Source organism: Pollicipes pollicipes, unplaced genomic scaffold (assembly GCF_011947565.3).
Source record: "Pollicipes pollicipes isolate AB1234 unplaced genomic scaffold, Ppol_2.1 Scaffold_4740;HRSCAF=5597_pilon_pilon_pilon, whole genome shotgun sequence".
In the NCBI taxonomy this organism is placed as follows: domain Eukaryota; kingdom Metazoa; phylum Arthropoda; class Thecostraca; order Pollicipedomorpha; family Pollicipedidae; genus Pollicipes; species Pollicipes pollicipes.
The window spans coordinates 3,373,668-3,391,357 of record NW_023596545.1 but is presented as its reverse complement, the minus strand read 5'-3'; the positions used below and the strand labels follow the sequence as shown (position 1 = coordinate 3,391,357).

The window sequence follows — 17,690 nt, the reverse complement described above, 5'->3', positions numbered from 1 at the left end:
ACCTGCACACGGGCCCTCTGACCTAGTCACGGTCAAACCTGGACACGGACCCCCTGATACGGTCACGGCTACACCTGGACACGGACCCTCTGACCTAGTCACGGTCGCACCTGGACACGGGCCCTCTGACCTGGTCACGGTCAAACCTGGACACGGACCCCCTGACACAGTCACGGCTACACCTGGACACGGACCCTCTGACCTAGTCACGGTCAAACCTGCACAAGGCACAACTGGACACAGTCTGCAGACCTGATCTGGCCACGTCACACCTGGACACGGACCCTCTGACCTAGACATGGTCAAACCTGCACAAGGCACAACCGGACACAGTCTGCAGACCTGACCCAGTCACGGTCACACCTGGACACGGACCCTCTGACCTAGTCACGGTCAAACCTGCACAAGGCACAACCGGACACAGTCTGCAGACCTGATCTGGCCACGTCACGACTGGATACGGCCAAACCTGGACGTAGGCGTGATCAAGATCAATAATGCTGATCTGAGTCTGGCCACAACAAGACAGACCTGGGCACGGTCACAAGCTGTCACGGATACAACTGGACATGGCCACGACCGGAAACAGCCACATCCAGGACGCGTTCACAACTGGACACTGCACAACTACACATGATCGCGCATACGGGCACGGTAGGGCACGCATACATCAGCACATGGCTGACGTCTTGACCTAAACACATCTTTCCAGAATTTCTGGACATTTAGTCGAGCTCTATGTGAATTCACTGAAGCCGAGCGGAGAGCAAACGTGAGGCGCATGTCTCCTGGACTCCTCCTAGACACATGCAGTAACAGTTACCGTCCGACGGTGCCCAGCGCCCTGACCGCCGGCGCAGCTTGCACTGCTTCGGCGGGGTCACTCACCCGAGCGCAGTACGGTGTCCTGTTCCGGCCGCTAATGCCGACAGGCGACGGCGAATCAGCGGATAATGGTCGAACCTCGCAGGACAGCCGTCCATTACTGGGAAATCGCCCATCTGATAACAGCTCCGTCAGCCGCAGGTAAACGTCCTTCGTTCGGCCGTCAGCCGTTCTAGTCCCTAGATAGAGTCAGTGCGACCGTGACCATAAATGGCGTGGTGGGTCTAGTTTAGTCTGGTTTTACTCTAGACTGGAGCGAATTGTCACACACCGCTGAAGTAGTTTTATCGAAATGTACGCCAATCATCAGCTTGGTTATTATGACATTGCTGGGCTCCAGTCTAGACTGGAGCGAATTGTCATACACTGCTGAAGTAGTTCTATCGAAATGTACAGCGATCATCAGCTTGGTTACTTTGACATTGCTAGGTTAAATATAAAGCATATGCACGCAAATTCTTTGCCAAGCGTCCACTTAGGACACGCACGCCATCATCCCATTTGGGGTGGTCATTTAAGCTTGCATCGACGTATTTTGATACATTTGTTAGGTTTATTGTCGACGTCATCTAAACAGCGTGTCAACTGAGTTGCTGTTTCAGAACCCCAGAAAGTATCTAATGAAATGGACTCTTTTGTATATGCCATCAGTGACATCATCCTCCACGGCCAGCTTTGCATTCGCGAGGTACGAACAGAGCTGTGGTCGTCGAAGTCTCCGTAAGATGAAGTAGAATGGTCGAGGCTTATCGCTGACGAGACGCTGCACGAAATGATAACGCCCGCAGCTGCCACTCTCCTGTATCCCCCATGACTGACAAGTATCCCCCATGCTGATCCAGCATGGAGGATACTTGTCTGCACAAGTTGACTCCCACACAAGGCGCTGAAAAAGCGGAAATTCCGCATCCCTCGACTTACTGTTCAGGTAAAGCTCTAACTAGAACAGTGGTTCTACAGCTGCTGCCCGCAGTTATACAACTGTAGTTCTGTAGCTGCCCGTGGCTCCCTGTTCCGGTGACGTGTAGCCCTCGTTTTCTATCCATATACCTGGGCTCGGTTCTACAGCTGCTACCCGCAGCTGTATAACTGTAGCTCTGTAGCTGCCCGTGGCTCCCTGTTCCGGTCACGTGTAGCCCTCGTTTTCTACCCGTGTATCTGGGCTCGGTATTCACACCTCTTGGCGCCTGCCCAGACCTGACGCTGGACCGAGCGTCGCCGACGTCACCGCCCATCCCGCCGCCTCGGTCGGTCACGCTGCGTCGGCGCCCGGTCTGCCGGTCAGGGGTGGCCGGTGGCGGCCGTCCTGCGGCGGCGGCGGCCCAGCTGACCTCTGCCCACTGACCGTCACCAGGTGAGCCGCTTCACTGGCGGCCCGAGATCAGTCCCACGTTCAGCGTCAGACCCCGAAACGGTCGCCTCGAGGGCACTCAAGCATACTGGGTTCTGGTGCGGTCTTCTTGGCCGTCTCGCGGCAGGGCAGGTTTTTGACGGCCGTAGCGACGCCAGTGACGAGGGAACTGGGGCGGTGAACTTGTCGAGGCGAGCCCCTTTCAGTCGTAAACGTGGGGGACTAAAGCTGCCGACAAGGAGGCTGGTGACGCGACTATCGCGCCCGTCACACCGCATCATCCATCCATGAACGGGCAAGTGCGTTGAGTCAGAAGCCGGGTCACGTGTCTGGCATGGCGGGGATCCGGACGGAGCTTTGATCGCTTGGCGCAGGTCAGAATTTTGTTGTATGGTCGCCATGGTGATAAACTGGGACGACCGTGATTTTAGGCACGATGATCTCTGTCGATGTAACTAGCGCGCTGAGGTCATGTATATGTCGCATTGTTAAGCACAAATCGAAGAAATCCTGGGCTAGTACAGTTATGGACGTGCGCTAGAGCACGCAGGCGTCTAGACGTTGATAAGTACCTGTTGAAATACATTCCGATCTGTCATTATCTTGTGTCCACAACCCCAGTAATAATGAGGTGAATCAAACGGGAAACGATATATACAGACGGAGGCAGACAAGAACTCGTTCTGAATCTAGGACGGCCAAGTTCATCGGCAATCTAACAGCGCGCCATGGCCTGCCAGTTCGGTAGGCGACGACAATCTCACACACCAATGTCCACGAAGTCGCGATTGGCCACGGCTCCAGGAATCCCAAAAACCAAGTTGTTTTCTGGCGAGCAAGGCAAAGGAAAGAATTGGAATTTCAAACCCAAGCAGTGTCAATAGCGTCCAAATGCCCTCGAGCTTGAATAACGTGCGTCGGATGTCCATTTCATCGGGTTTGTAAAAGGTGAAGCATGACACCGGGTGGTGACACGCCGGGACGGCGCCAATGCCATTGCGCGTGACAGTCGAGCCGCCCCCATCCCAGCCCGGGGGGCCCGGCAGCGGGCTGCTCGAGGTTCGCTGCCAGGATCCGGGCCCGCTACCGGGCTATGCGGTCCGCTGCCGGGCCTCTGGGGACCGCTGCCGGGCCTCTGGGGACCGCTGCCGGGCCTCTGGGGACCGCTGCCGGGCCTCTGGGGACCGCTGCCGGGCTCCGGGGCGCGCTGGCGGGGCTGACGCGGCCGGAGCCGGGCACGTCTCCCGGTGGGCCGCACCGGTCCGGCCGGAAGCCGCTGGACGCGGGGTGCGGGTCAGGTCGGCGCCGGAGTCGCCACTTCCGCAGACTGGGTTTTTGCCGGCAGTGATCGACGGGAAGGACCGGTCCAGTGACGCCGTGAGGTGCCGGTCGCCTGTTCCGCTCCTCTTCTTTGGGAGGTTCTTGCCAGGGCACATGGTGGTGCACGGCCATGAATGTCAGACGTCGGGCCGATGGGTACAGGCACCCAGTTTGTGTGTAGCCAATTCGCTGCACATGAGTACTGCACGACTCATCGGCGACCTTTGGGAAAAAGAACTCCACAGCTCCTTTGTGCAGTCCTTGACAACATATTGGCGAGCGCTCGGACATCGCGCACGCATCGTTCATGTTCTTTCCGACAGCCACCACCATTCGGCTCAGTTATTCGCCACGTGGCTGTGTAGCGATGCATCGCACGAAAGCGGGAAGCGGCAGTCTGTCGTCGCCCGCCTTTCATTCGCCCTCTGACGACAGCACACAGCTACAGGTCAGTCGCGGGCCGGCGCCGCGAACTCAGCTGGCGACCCTGGAATCGGTGCCCACCAGCAGCGGCGCACCTAATTTGGCCGTCAGAGTTGACGTGCGATCGGTCCGTGGGGTGCCCGGTCGGAAACGGAGGCCAGTAATGGGCCGGGGGCGTTGGCCTAGGTGGAGTGCGAGCCGGGGTGAGCTGGGCTCGGGGCAGGACGCGAGCCAGCCGCAGTGTAGCCAGACAGGTCTTCCGCGGGACCGAGGTGGTCCGCTGCGATCGGTGGTGCTCAATACACTCCGTCCGTGCCATTGGTTTGACCCGTGAGACTCAGCGCCGTCCCTGACGGCGGACGTAGCATGCCCCTGTACCCCTGATGCAGCTTGTTGTTTCCTTGTCCCCGAATGGCAAAGCTGCGACCACAAACCCGGTGTATGGCTGCGTTTCGTGTCACGCTTGCACCATGTCCGGCCTGGCTACGTCCCAGCACTGTCGAGACCATCTGTAAGTGTGTGGCATGGTGTGATCTGTCGTACCTGTGACACCCCTGACACTGTTGGCTGCCCGGCTGCCCCGGTCGCTGAGCATGGTCAGCACGTGCGGCCGCGCGGCAGCTCCTCTCCAGGTCATGTCGACATGCTCTCAGTAAAAACAACCATGCTTGCAGATTAACATTGGGGTGTGATGTTTCGCTAGCACGGGCGTATGCAGGAAATCGCGATGGGGGCACAACCAAACAACCGGAACAACCGGGAACCCAATGATGGTGCATCGCAGGCGCGTTACATTTATTGCATGGCGCGAGACGACACGTGTTTTAAATGCACTCATTTGGATGTTTCTACTGTGATTTTATTATTGCATGCAAACTTATCATAAGGTGACACGTGCTGGTCTCTGGCGCCCTCAGAACACAGCTAGCTCCTTGCCAACGTCTGTTCAGCAAGCCTGCAGGAGGCCGGATGAAAACGGCCTCTGGTACGAACCAGTCGACGCAGGCCATTCGCAGCCGGAGCTCACGGCCAATAATAATACCAACCCGTCCTTTACCAAGTTTTGTTCCGCAGCGTATTTGTGTGTCTCGTCCCGACTATTGGAACTATTCCAAAGCCATGGACAGTGCCATCGCAGTACGTCTCTGCCAAATTATCGGCAAGTCCCGCACGCACCACCGGTCACGACCCCGCCCCGCCCCGGTGCCCTTTCGTGGCGCGCACGTCACGAGCGGGCGCCGTACGCCACGCACGCGTCTACGCAATACAAGCGCGGCAGGAAGCCCGCAAATCCTTTCTCAAGAAACGGTTTAATAGCAGTCCGTTTGCAACGAAGCATTGATTGATAGGTACACTAGTAATGTAAAGTATGTTGTAGTGTTTCAGCCCGGACACACTCGCGGCTGTGACTCGCGGGGCGGAACGAGCCGCTGGCGTTACATCTGAAGGATCTTTGCCTGCCAGGCTTTGCCCACCAAGCTGAGATTTCTTGAGAGAGTCCCCTGGGTTGAAGTTCAAGTCAGTGCGAACTTTACGAAGAAGGCGGCAGGCTCAATATGAAGCGCGCACACTGCTGTCGATATGTTTTTGCAGCAAATATTCTAAATATGCAAACGTTCCATCCCATGTCTAGGTTTCATTGTTGCTCACAGCAGGCGCAGTTTGGAGGCAGTGGAAGAACAACGGCAACGTATATGGTAAGCGATAATCTGAACTGGGATAGTGCTCAGTTACTCCTTTTGCAGTTTAGACGGACCTACGTGCTCCACTAGACTATCACTTCACACCTTCAGTGTTCCATTCAAGTGACTTAAAACCGGACCGTTTTAATACATGGTGGCCTTGGGTCAGGTCTGAGGTTGCAGCGGACGCAAAACATGGCGGTGGTAGAGTTTCAGCCCCAGGCCCGCTAACGGCTCTGATCATCGCGACATCACATTAAAAGCTCTTAACACCCAAAATGCGATTCCAGAACGCGTTCCGGGAAAGTGACGTTACCTTGGGTCAGATTTAATCGCGACGGAGGCCAACAATCACATGTTTTGCTTACAGCCACCGAGCGCTCAGAGCCCAGCGCGTCTGTCGCCACAAAAGCGTGCGTGCCGTCCCCGGATAGGTAGCTTCCCACATCTTCTGTTCCATCACTGTCGACAACACTGGTAATGAGCATGTGATTTGTATGCTGACATCACAGTCACTGATGAAAACGCACATGAGACCAAATGAGCCATAAAAACAGCTTCACCATACGCGGCGGGCAATCCATCACGTTCAAAACGGTGCGGTCAGCATCGCTTTAGACAACATCGAGCCCGTTATCAAGAGGAGCTATCCATATGCAGCACCCCAATTTCAATAATGGGCGTGTGGATCGATCCATTCCAAGCAGTGCGAAGCCACCGACTCGAAGCAGCCCGCTGCCAACGGAAACGCCGCACAACACGGGCTGAACCAGCCGGGGTGATGCCCGGCCCGGAGAACCGCGCCGCGATGCTTGTAACGCAGCGCCAGCGCCGGCCCGGCGCGCTCCGATCACCGCCCGGCCCGCTGCGGCGCCGGTGACGTCACACGAGCTGCCCCGGGGCCAGCGGCCGCCTGAGCGTCGCGCAGTCCTGGTCACCAGGCGACCACCGCGGACGGCGTCATTACTGGACGGGGCGGACCGCCGACCGACCGCGCGGCCCGTCCCGGCCCAGCCCCGACGCCAGCGCCTCGGCCAGGCGTCACTCGATGATCCAGAGCATGTTGAGCCCGGTCGGACCGATGTGGATCTTGTCCAGCATCGAGTCGTGCTTGTGCCGCACTATGTACAGGAACAGCAGCAGCGTGTGGAACAGGTTGTTCCGCCCCTGCAACGCCGAAGGCGTCATCAGCAGCCGTCACGCCTCTGGCGTCTTCAGCGATAGGCTGGCCGCGGATGACTTCACACCACACTCCACTCTCCATTGGTGGGTCGGTTCGGTCCAAAACCTCGCACAACAAGGACGTCCTGACGGGAACGGGAAAAAGGTGACGACCATTGATAATTGCCGCGCCAAGAGAACTGGGCACGTTCGGTACTCCGCGCCCCGCCATTAACTGGCTCGCCTCAGTCAGGTCAACTCGCCGACTTCCCAAGGCCCCCCACCCCCACAACAACGGCAGCAACAGCGTGCAGACCTCACCTTGACCACCTGGTGCGTCTTCCCCAGGGCAGTAACAGCATGCAGACCTCACCTTGGCCAGCTGGTGCGTCTTCCCTAGGGCAGCAGCAGCATGAAGACCTCACCTTGGCCGCCTGGTGCGTCTTCCCCAGGGCAGCAGCAGCATGAAGACCTCACCTTGGCCGCCTGGTGCGTCTTCCCCAGGGCAGCAGCAGCATGAAGACCTCACCTTGGCCGCCTGGTGCGTCTTCCCCAGGGCAGCAGCAGCATGAAGACCTCACCTTGGCCGCCTGGTGCGTCTTCCACAGGGCAGCAGCAGCATGAAGACCTCACCTTGGCCAGCTGGTGCGTCTTCCCTAGGGCAGCAACAGCATGCAGACCTCACCTTGGCCAGCTGGTGCGTCTTCCCTAGGGCAGCAGCAGCATGCAGGCCTCACCCTGGCCACCTGATGCGTCTCCTCTAGGGCAGCAGCAGCATGCAGCAGACCTCACCTTGGCCAGCTGGTGCGTCTCCTGGCCGCTGACCAGTGAGAAGCGCGGCGGCGTGATCTCGGTCTGGTGAATGACGAGCCGGTGTCGGCCGGCCGCCGGCTCGTCCGGTGCCCGGCACACGTGCTCGTTTGTGAAGGTGCGCCCGTCAGGGTGCGACGGGTGCGGCGGCAGGCGGGCGTCCATGTAGGCCGCCAGCAGATGCATCACCAGCTGTCGGCCCCGGTCAGCAGCGGCGTGAGGGAGGAGGGCGTCACATGGGGGACACACGCGGTCACACGGGCGGCGACGGGGGCCACGTCGGGTAGCGCTGGCAGACGCGGAGGACGGTGTCAGGGTCTCACTGGCAGGAACGGGAACGGGGGGGGGGGGGCACGTGAGGCCGTGACACTGGCAGGAGAGGAGGCGTCGGAGCACGGCGACGCGCGTGGGGATCCCAGAGGCAGACACAGGGATACGCGACGTCCCGCTGGCGCACCTCCGAACCCGTCACGCGGCCCGTTCACATATGATCTTTACTGTGCCTCAAAACAAAAGCAGTCTTTAAATGGGCGCACTCGAGTCGGGTTGGAATACATCTGGCGTTACATGACCGCAACATCACATGCAGTGGAATTGCATTACACCCCGTCCGTATTTTCTCTCCGTTTTTACTGCATTGCGATTCGCTCCACTAAATAACTACGATCGTATACGGCTTAAGATGCATGGATCGGTGTTTGCAGCGCTTAGAGATCTAAATTTAAACACTCAAACATCTATCCGACCTCTCATCGTCTAAAATGTTTCATCCTGCACCCTCGCGACGTCCCGCTCGTCCAGGGCAGGCTGCATAGGCCGGCGACCAGTGGGCCGAGTGGGCCCCTGGAGGGGACCCCGGCCAGACGCCCAGTGCATACCCTGCGGGTGGGTCCCTGTGCGGGCTTAAGCTCGGCGGCCGGCCCCCAAGTGCACGCGGTCCTGCCCCACCGTCATCCAGTCCCCTTCATCCCATGGCTCTGAAATGATCTTGCCTGGTCGAAAGGGCTCCAATCCAAATATCCAACCTAGGAAAGCTCAAGTCAATCGTATGAGTGAAACCCTAGATGGATTCCGAAGCGGCGGGCGCGGCCGGAGGTGCACAGAGGGGCGCGCGGGCGCGGTCGGCCGGCGCCGTACCGCCGAGTCGGTGGGCAGGTGCTCCTCCCAGGCCTTGCCCCGGAGTGTGCCGCCGCCGTTCCAGCGGAACTCCTTCAGACAGCCGCCGCGGCTCAGCTCTGGAACAGGCGCAGACGCCGGCTCGTCACCGAGAGCTGCGCACCACGGCACAGCGATGGCTCACTGGTGCCTCAGAGGAATGGAACGCCACACATCCGAGGCACAGTGAGAGCTCGCTGGTGCCTCAGAGGGATGGAACACTACAGATCAGAGGCACAGCGACGGCTCGCTGGTGCCTCAGAGGGATGGAACGTCACACATCCGAGGCACAGCGACGGCTCGCTGGTACCTCAGAGGGATGGAACGCTACAGATCAGAGGCACAGCGATGGCTCGCTGGTGCCTCAGAGGGATGGAACGCCACACATCCGAGGCACAGCAGCGATGGCTCGCTGGTGCCCCAGAGGGATGGAATGCAGCAGATCTGAGGCCTTCAGAACACTTTTTATCTTTCTGAGCCCCCTCCCTCTTCCCCCTGGCAAACACCGAGTTCACAAAGCTTTATCTTTCTGAGTCCCCCTCCCCCCTCCCCTGGCAAACACCGAGTTCATAAACCTGTCAACGTGATGCATAGATGGACTGATGGCTTAGAAAAGCGAATATTGTGCTTTTGGCCTCAGATTTGATAACGTCCATCTGGTTTGCACCAAAACAGGTCGTCGACATAAGAAATGAGCAGAGTTAAGCGCTGGCCCCAGCTGTAATGCGACTTCCTGCATCCGGTATGCCAGAAGACCCCAACGTATCCCCCAGTTACTGTCTCTATCGTCTAATTCGGAAGACCCGGTGCGCCGCACACGCCCCGCTCAGTGACGACCCCCGGTACACCAAGTGCGTGGCGCCACCATGCACCTCACACCTTGACCAGGACGTACCTCGTATGCGAAACACTACGTACTCCTGGTGCGTGGAGACGGAGAGAAAATGGAGGACGGCGTTGAGCGTGGGCACGTCCCGCACCAGCTGGGACGTCTTCCTCAGCTTATCCAGCCCCACCTCGCCTGTCGACAGAGGCACCACTGAGCAGGTCAGCACAGGCATGGTCAGAGCTGGCATGGTCAGAGCTGGCATGGTCAGAGCTGGCATGGTCAGAGCTGGGATGGTCAGAATTGGGATGGTCAGAGCTAGGATGGTCAGAGCTGAGATGGTCGGAGCTGAGATGGTCGGAGCTGAGATGGTCAGAGCTGGCATGTTCAGAGCTGGGGTGGTCAGAGCTGGTATGGTCAGAGCTGAGATAGTCAGAGCTGGCATGGTCAGAGCTGGCATGGTCAGAGCTGGGATGGTCAGAATTGGGATGGTCAGAGCTAGGATGGTCAGAGCTGAGATGGTCGGAGCTGAGATGGTCGGAGCTGAGATGGTCGGAGCTGAGATGGTCAGAGCTGAATGGCCAGAGCTGAGATGGTCAGAGCTGAGATGGTCTGAGCGGGGAAGGTCAGAGCTGAGAAGGTCAGAGCTGAGATGGTCAGAGCTGAGATGGCCGGAGCTGGGATGGTCAGAGCTGAGATGATCAGAGCTGAGATGGTCAGAGCTGAAGTGGTCAGAGCTGGCATGGTCAGAGCTGAAATGGTCAGACCTGAGATGATCAGAGCTGAGATAGTCAGAGCTGGGATGGGGTGGTCAGTAATACAGCAATTCGAACTGGCGTGACCAGTACTAGGGCGGTCAGAAATGGGGGCAGCATCCCCAACACAGCATTGCAAATAATACCGTGTTTGTGACAGCTTATACAAACACTGTGTCATCGACATCTACAACGTCGAGCCCCTTGTTGACCAAATGATCTCGACTTCGCGCCCGATATGGACACGGTGCACCGCGCAGCGCACGGGCGACGCGAGATCACACCGAGCTGCCCGTGTGTACCAGAGAGAGTAAGGACCAGGGAAGGCCTCCCGCGTGCGCCATGAGGCGTCCACTCATCGATCTGCGCCTCCGGGAGGCCGTGCGTACCAAGGAGGGTGGGTGCTAGAGGAGGCTCCCGCGTGCGCGGCGGAGCGTCCACTCACCGATCCGCACCTCGGAGAGGCCGTGTGTACCGGAGAGGGCGGATGCCAGGACATGCTCCCGCGTGCGCGGCGGGGTGTCCACTCACCGATCTGCACCTCCGAGAGGCCGTGTGTACCGGAGAGGAAAGATGCCAGGATAGGCTCCCGCTTGCGCCACGGAGCGTCCACTCACCGATCTGCATCTCCGAGAGACCGTGTCTCCTCAGCGCGGCGTTCACCGAGTCGATCTCTTTCACGAGCCGCACCAGGATGGTCTGGCAGAGCCACTGGAACAGCGCCAGGCAGCGCGTGACCGTCAGCACGGTGACGTCACACTGGAGCTGCTCCTCACACGCCGCATGGGTCGGCGATCACACGCGGCACGCGCGGACGCGCCGGCCCAGTGCGTGGCCGGTGTCACGAGCATACATCCCTGGCGTGCGACCAGGCTACCAAAAATCGCTTATCAAGGCAAAAGGCGTCTCTGCTGGGGCAACGCCATGGTTCTCATTTGACCTTATCACGACGAATGCCGCGCCGCGGTCGTCGCCAGCGCCGCTCTGGGCGCCGTCACTCGCACCGCGTGCGAGACGTCACCGAACGGCTGGCGGCCGGCCGGGCACTCACCACGCGCACGTTCTCCGTCCAGCGGAAGAGCGTGTCGCGGCTGACGTCGAGGCGCGCCCAGGTGCGGTCCAGTGACGAGTGCAGTGCGCTCTCCGCCTTCTCGTCGGCGGCCGAGCCGTCGTCCGTCTCCGGCGGGTCGCGCACAGACAGCTGGCGGGCGAGGGGTGCGTCAGGTGGCGGCGCGCACCGCGACTCGCCGGAGCACGGCTGACAGCGGTCAAAGGGTGCACGCTCGAGAAGCGAGGCGCAAGGTCGTGACGATCACATGCACAGCGCGGAGTAAACCAGCGGTCCTGGAAACAGACTGACAGAGCGTGCCAATGTCAGGTGATGCCCACATAACGCTGATGGTGTCCAGGGAGATCGCAATATCACACTGGAGAGATCGTTAACACTGACATCCGAAACTAGTACCATTTAATCGATATCAGTGAATACTGAAGGTCAGACATTAGCCCTATGGAGCATGATTGTTGACCACGTTGCCCGGATTGGGGGTGACTGACGACATCCCAGCCTCGCATGCCAGTTGCCCAACGCTTACGAGTAACATCGCCACTTCGCCGTCACTACGCCGCCGGGCCGGCTCTCCACAAGACTTCAGCACGCGCGCCCGGCAGCGCACAGGTAGCTCCGCCGACCTTTCGTCGTCAAATAACGCCACGGCCGGTGCCACGCCACTGACCTGGTACACGTGTTTCTGCGGTGAGTGCGTGAACAAGTCCGCCAGAGAGGAATTGCTGTGATTCCAGAAGCTCTGGCTCTGATTGGCTGACGCTTCCATCGACGCGTTCACTGAAAACAGCAGAGGTTGAAGTCTTGAAGGCTACAACATCCCCTGAACCCCCGTCATCAGACGTCAAGACATGCAATCGGTCCATAAACGCCCTGACACGCAGCACTTTTCGCATTCACACGATCTCACTTTGGTTGCTTGAAGTGTGCCGACCCCAAGGTGTCAACAACACCCATCGCATTTCAACGCGCCGGACGGTGAGCATCACGCAAGACGCACACCGGACAAGCGCGACTGACGAGGCCGACGCCGATCACACCAGTGCGCACCCCCGGCACCGTCCGCCCACATCAGCCGATCGACTGCGAGCCGGGGCGCACGGGAGGGGGAGGGGACGGCACTCACGTGCGTTGCGTCGTCGCTCCGCCTCCTCGTATTGCGCCATGTACTGTCGGAAGCTGTCCTTGTCGGTGATCTCGATGGCCGGCCGGTTGACGGGCGTGCTGATACGGGGCCGGCCGACCGACGGCGGCGCCAGCGGCGATCGCTGCCGACACACGGGTCAGGGGTGAAACACAGGTCAGACACCGGCGACACATAGGTCAGAGGTCAGACAGAGGTCAGACGCTGCCGGGAAAGGGGTCAGAGGTCAGACACCGGAGACACATGACCACACGCGGGTCAGAAGTCAGACGCAGGTCAGACACCGGCGACACAGGGCGACACGTGGATCGGGGGTCAGACGGAGGTCAGACACTGCCGACACAGGGGTCAGAGGTCACGCACAGATCAGACGCCGACGCCATGCGGGTCAGAGGTCAGACGCTGCCGACACAACGCACACGGCCAGAGGTCCACACGTGCCATATGCCGGGGGCCACTACGCCCAGTAAGCATAGGACAGCCACATCAACATGCACGTGCTTCGGTTTGCACCAGCTACAACCGCTTCAACGCTGCGAAGTCAAAAACAGGAAGCGTGGCAAGATCAACTGGCAAACACACATCGGTTGCAACCGTCAGTAAATCTATATTTGCACGTGTAAATCTATATAGATTTTTTACGCCACTGCACCGAATCGAATTTTGCACGAATCCCAACAATTGCGCATTGCACAGAAAATATACTGAAATGACAGAACAATGAAGATGTTCTATTTTTCCGCACATATCGTCAGCACATCTTGTGATGGTGTAATTTTATGACTACACCCCGTCGCAAGACTGCTGTCGTTAGATCACATTGAAAACAGTATCCTAGCTGAAGATTACTTTGTGTGGACACTGACTCGTGCAACCGACTGGTCCAGACTGTGAGATGGTTATAGCATTACGTATTAGCCAAAAATACCACAAATATTTAAAGCATATGTAAGCCCTAGTCCCAGGATGCCAGCCTGTGAAGAACGCATGTCCTCACTGTCGAGAATATGCGATGCATTTGGTGGTTATAACACCCACGTCACGTGAATCATTTGCCTCGACCTCCTCATGTCTGTCAGTCTCGCTGTAAGGCATGTCACACGCGCCCAGCGCTATACCTAGCCATATCATACCGCCATAGCGGCGATATGTAGTGCAGCGTTGAATTCACAAACCACAATAGAGCGCCACGCTTGCGGGTTGACGCTGAGGTGAGACCTCACGGAAGAATACCGCAGCAATGTGCCCGGCTGCCTGAGACAAGCATGCCAAACTACCTGGGCGTACGGCGAGCCGCGCTGACCGTAGGGCGAGCCTAGCTGACCGTAGGGCGAGCTCTGTTGGCCGTAGGGCGAGCCTGGCTGACCGTAGGGCGAGCTCTGTTGGCCGTAGGGCGAGCCTGGCTGACCGAAGGGCGGGCCTGGCTGACTGTAGGGTGAGCTTTGTTGGCCGTAGGGCGAGCTCTGTTGGCCGTAAGGCGAGCCCTGTTGACCGTAGGGCGAGCCCTGTTGACCGTAGGGCGAGCCCTGTTGACCGTAGGGCGATCCCTGTTGACCGTAGGGCGAGCCGTGCTGGCCGTAAGGCGAGCCGTGCGTGGTCCAGCCGGCGCTGGCCGAGCCGTCCTGGTAGCCCCAGGAGGAGACGGAGGCGGAGAGGGCGCGGCTGCCGCCCACCTGGTCCGACCGGTCCAGCCAGCTCAGCGCCGAGAGGTCCATGGGCGTGGCGGGCGAGCCGCCGGCGCCGGTCGCGCTCCGGTCCGGCCGGGGCCGGCTGCCGATGGCCGGGTCTGGCCGCACCACCGAGCACGGACGCGCGTCAGAGGGTGCAGCGCCAGGCGGCGAGAGCGCTGGCGACGCTCAAAACGACGGGCCCGCTCCCAGTCGGCGACAGAGCATCCCGGTCAAGGCCAAGAGCCCAGCCCCATCACGATGGCTTTGAAGGAGAAAGACGCCACTTGTGCAATAGAATTAGCTTTGAAATTCTTGGCTCAAGTCAGCGAGCCATTTGGACCTGTAGATGACATTTGCATGCAACTGCCCAACAATGCGTGATGCTGTTACTTGCATGTGTTTTATCCATTTCAAAGTTACCCAGGTGGTCACGTCTGGGACACCCTGGTCAGAGTTGACAAGATACCAAAAACTGCATCCACTCGCGGCGCATAAACAACAGCGTGAACGAGGAGCGGCGGGCTATGCACTGCCGTCCAAAACCAAAAGGGCCTCAGTGCCATCAGGTAAATAGTTAAGAAACATTTCACGTTTAGGCAATTAAGCATCCTCTTGGCACACACAAATTTCATCCAAATTTTGAACTTAAAGGATACGTTTCACACTTATAGATATTGAAGCAAGCATCAGATATGATCAAATGTGCTGACTAATAACTATTGGCAAACTTTTTGATTGGAAAAGACCGCTCTAGACAGCACAAATCTCTGCATAGTAAATATGCTTCTCAATGCGTTATGGTTTGATTCCGTAATCGTTCCTTGCACATTGCACTGATTGAGAACCAATTGGCGGCCACTTTATTTGAGACAGCGCTCACGAACGCCAGATGTGAACGCCTCGACAATCATATTTTTCTTGGCCTTGATCGCCGCATGGCTTATGGAATGGCAGGGTTTGAATGTTGTTATTATGATGTCATGAATGCCAAGTTGACTTTGAAATATTCCCCACAATATGTTTTTTTTCTCTTTTCACGGGCGTGTACCTCAGAAACTAGAGGCGCTACCATCTTAAGAAGGGCAGGATTGTGAGCAGCACCGAAAGGCATTCAAGATGGCTATTTCAGTTCAAAGCCCTATATGAATGTGAAGCCCCCCCCCCCCCCCCTTAAGACCACATGGCATTACATTACAGCTTTTCGAGATGCATCGAATAAGATAACAGCATTTCCAAAAAATGGTGCAAAGCCCTTTCATCTGGATGGCAGTGTAACCACACCCAGAGCATTTAAGTGTATCTATGCCCTTGATTTCAGTATGGGAGAAGGCAAGCCTAGGAATCACAGGAACTTGGTCGAGCACCACGGCGAGCGACGTCGCAGACGCCGGCCCGCACCGACCCGCTCCCCTCCCCCCCGTCACCCTGCGGACCGCCTCCACCGGCGGGACGCGCGGCCGAGACGGACGCTCCAGCCCTCACCGTGCCGCCCCACGCTGAGCAGGCGCTTCTGCTCGTCCGTCAGGCTCAAGACGGTGCAGCCCAGGCCCGGGTACAGGTAGCGGGTCATGTGGACGGCCAGGTTAAGGCAGCTGATGACGAGGACGCCCAGCTCCAGCCGCCAGAGCAGCAGCAGTGGCACGCCCAGCAGCTCGGAGGCCAGGTACGAGCCGTAGTACCTGTGTCAGGGGCACGCTGTCAGATGGGACACACATACAGCAGCTTGGAGGCCAGGTAGGCGCCGTAGTACCTGTCTCACCTGTCTTGGGAGCGAACTGTCAGATGGGACACACATGCAGCAGCTTGGGGGCCAGGTACGAGCTGAACCTGGCCCCCATCTCAGGTCTAATGGGGAGCTTTACCATGGTAACACGTGGCAACACAGAATAAGGCCAGCAGCATTGCAAAACATGCAGGCAGGGGTAGCATGGGCAGATAAGTCAAGCAGACACTAAGTGTTATGTCAGCAGATATAAACAAACTTCGCTGCACAACCTCGTAGACCTGTTGCCCACAATATAATCGGGCAAGTGATTGCAAACAGAAAACCCTCTGTGCACAATTACAGCTGGTAGGTACCCCAATATCTAAATGATAGATGCCTTGATGCTTGACAAATGGATGTCCCAATAATTAACCTGAACACCTAAAAACCATGAAACAATAAACATTGGGGTTCCATGCACCTTCACAGGCACTCTAGAGCAGTGCCCATGGTTTGCCTTAAAGATAGACACACTAGTGGCCCAAACATATGCAAACACTGGCAGATCACAAAATAATATATATTTACATATGCATGCCACTTTTGCTCAATTGCATGCACCATTACTTACATCTACTTTTATACTTACATTTCTAATGTGATGAAGAGTGACAAGAACAGGTTAATCATAATCCAAAAGGCTGACTGTCGTGAAACAGCACCTAAGTTCTTGCGCAGCAGCACCTCTGACACAAACTGATTGACTGCCATCTTGTGTTTTCAGTCCTGCAAGGCCGAAGAAACATAAAAGAACCAGACCACATCACCAGCATGCTAGCATGGGAGATCACTGAGCATGTGCATGCGACATGTGAGTGCTTTGAGCCCTCCTTCCATTCAGAAATTAACATATCAGGTGTTTCATGCATGGTAGCACAAAGATGCCAGCAACTCCAAGCAGCATTTGTCAGAATGTCCATCAAATCACAAATTTCCCATGCTCTTTTATAATGGGTGTACAATCTGCATATTGAGAGGTGGGAGGCTTGGCTTTGTTTGGACTTAATAGGTGACCATAACTGGATGCCAATAACTGGAAGTATTACCTGCTCCTGGTTTAAGTAGCATGATGTGATTTAGTAGTTTGGTGGTCAGAGTCCAGAGATAAATACCTTAATCAGCCATGGGCCAGATATCCACTATCTTAAAATCCACACATTTGTCTGACGTAGCATTGCAATTTGAAATTTTTCAACTAAATTAAGGTACAGGAGGGGCACAGAGGCTTCACCTGTAACATGCACTGATTTCCTCATTATTAGGCTGCACCTACATCCAGCTGTGTTGTTAATCTGGTTGTGTTGGTTTATGACAAGGGACTGCTAGATGAAACAAGAATCTCATGCACCACATTAACACATGCTCAGGCATGGGTTCACATTTGCTTATTGGATGTTTCCAAACCATCATTGGGCACTTCAGTTTATGCTTCCAGTCCACAAATTATATGCAGCTGATTTGACAACCAATCAATGAACAGCTTTATTTTTGCTGTTTTTCATTGATGGGTCCATAGTTTTAGCCAATATATAAACAATGATGCTCAATCGCAATGCCATCATCAGTAACGCTCATGACATTTTCACATGGCAGAATAAGGCACACACCTCCACTGTTTATTTCCATGGTGGGAAGTAGCTACTGGTGTAGGTGTACTTTCCCACCTAACACTAGAAA

At 57.0% G+C, this 17,690-nt stretch overlaps 1 protein-coding gene across 1 annotated transcript; it reads right to left on the bottom strand.

Moving 5' to 3' along the window:
- Window positions 1-6,116: 6,116 nt before the first annotated feature.
- On the bottom strand, window positions 6,117-16,724 carry LOC119098897 (transmembrane protein 209-like). Its single transcript, XM_037221942.1, has 11 exons — window positions 16,660-16,724; window positions 15,744-15,927; window positions 13,856-14,200; window positions 12,561-12,702; window positions 12,105-12,214; window positions 11,420-11,569; window positions 10,986-11,079; window positions 9,683-9,808; window positions 8,770-8,867; window positions 7,615-7,824; window positions 6,117-6,828 (listed from the first exon to the last, which is right to left on the bottom strand). Exons 1-11 carry the CDS (start codon window positions 16,722-16,724, stop codon window positions 6,703-6,705), a joined length of 1,650 nt encoding a protein of 549 aa, XP_037077837.1. The 3' UTR covers window positions 6,117-6,702.
- Between the last annotated feature and the right edge of the window lie 966 nt (window positions 16,725-17,690).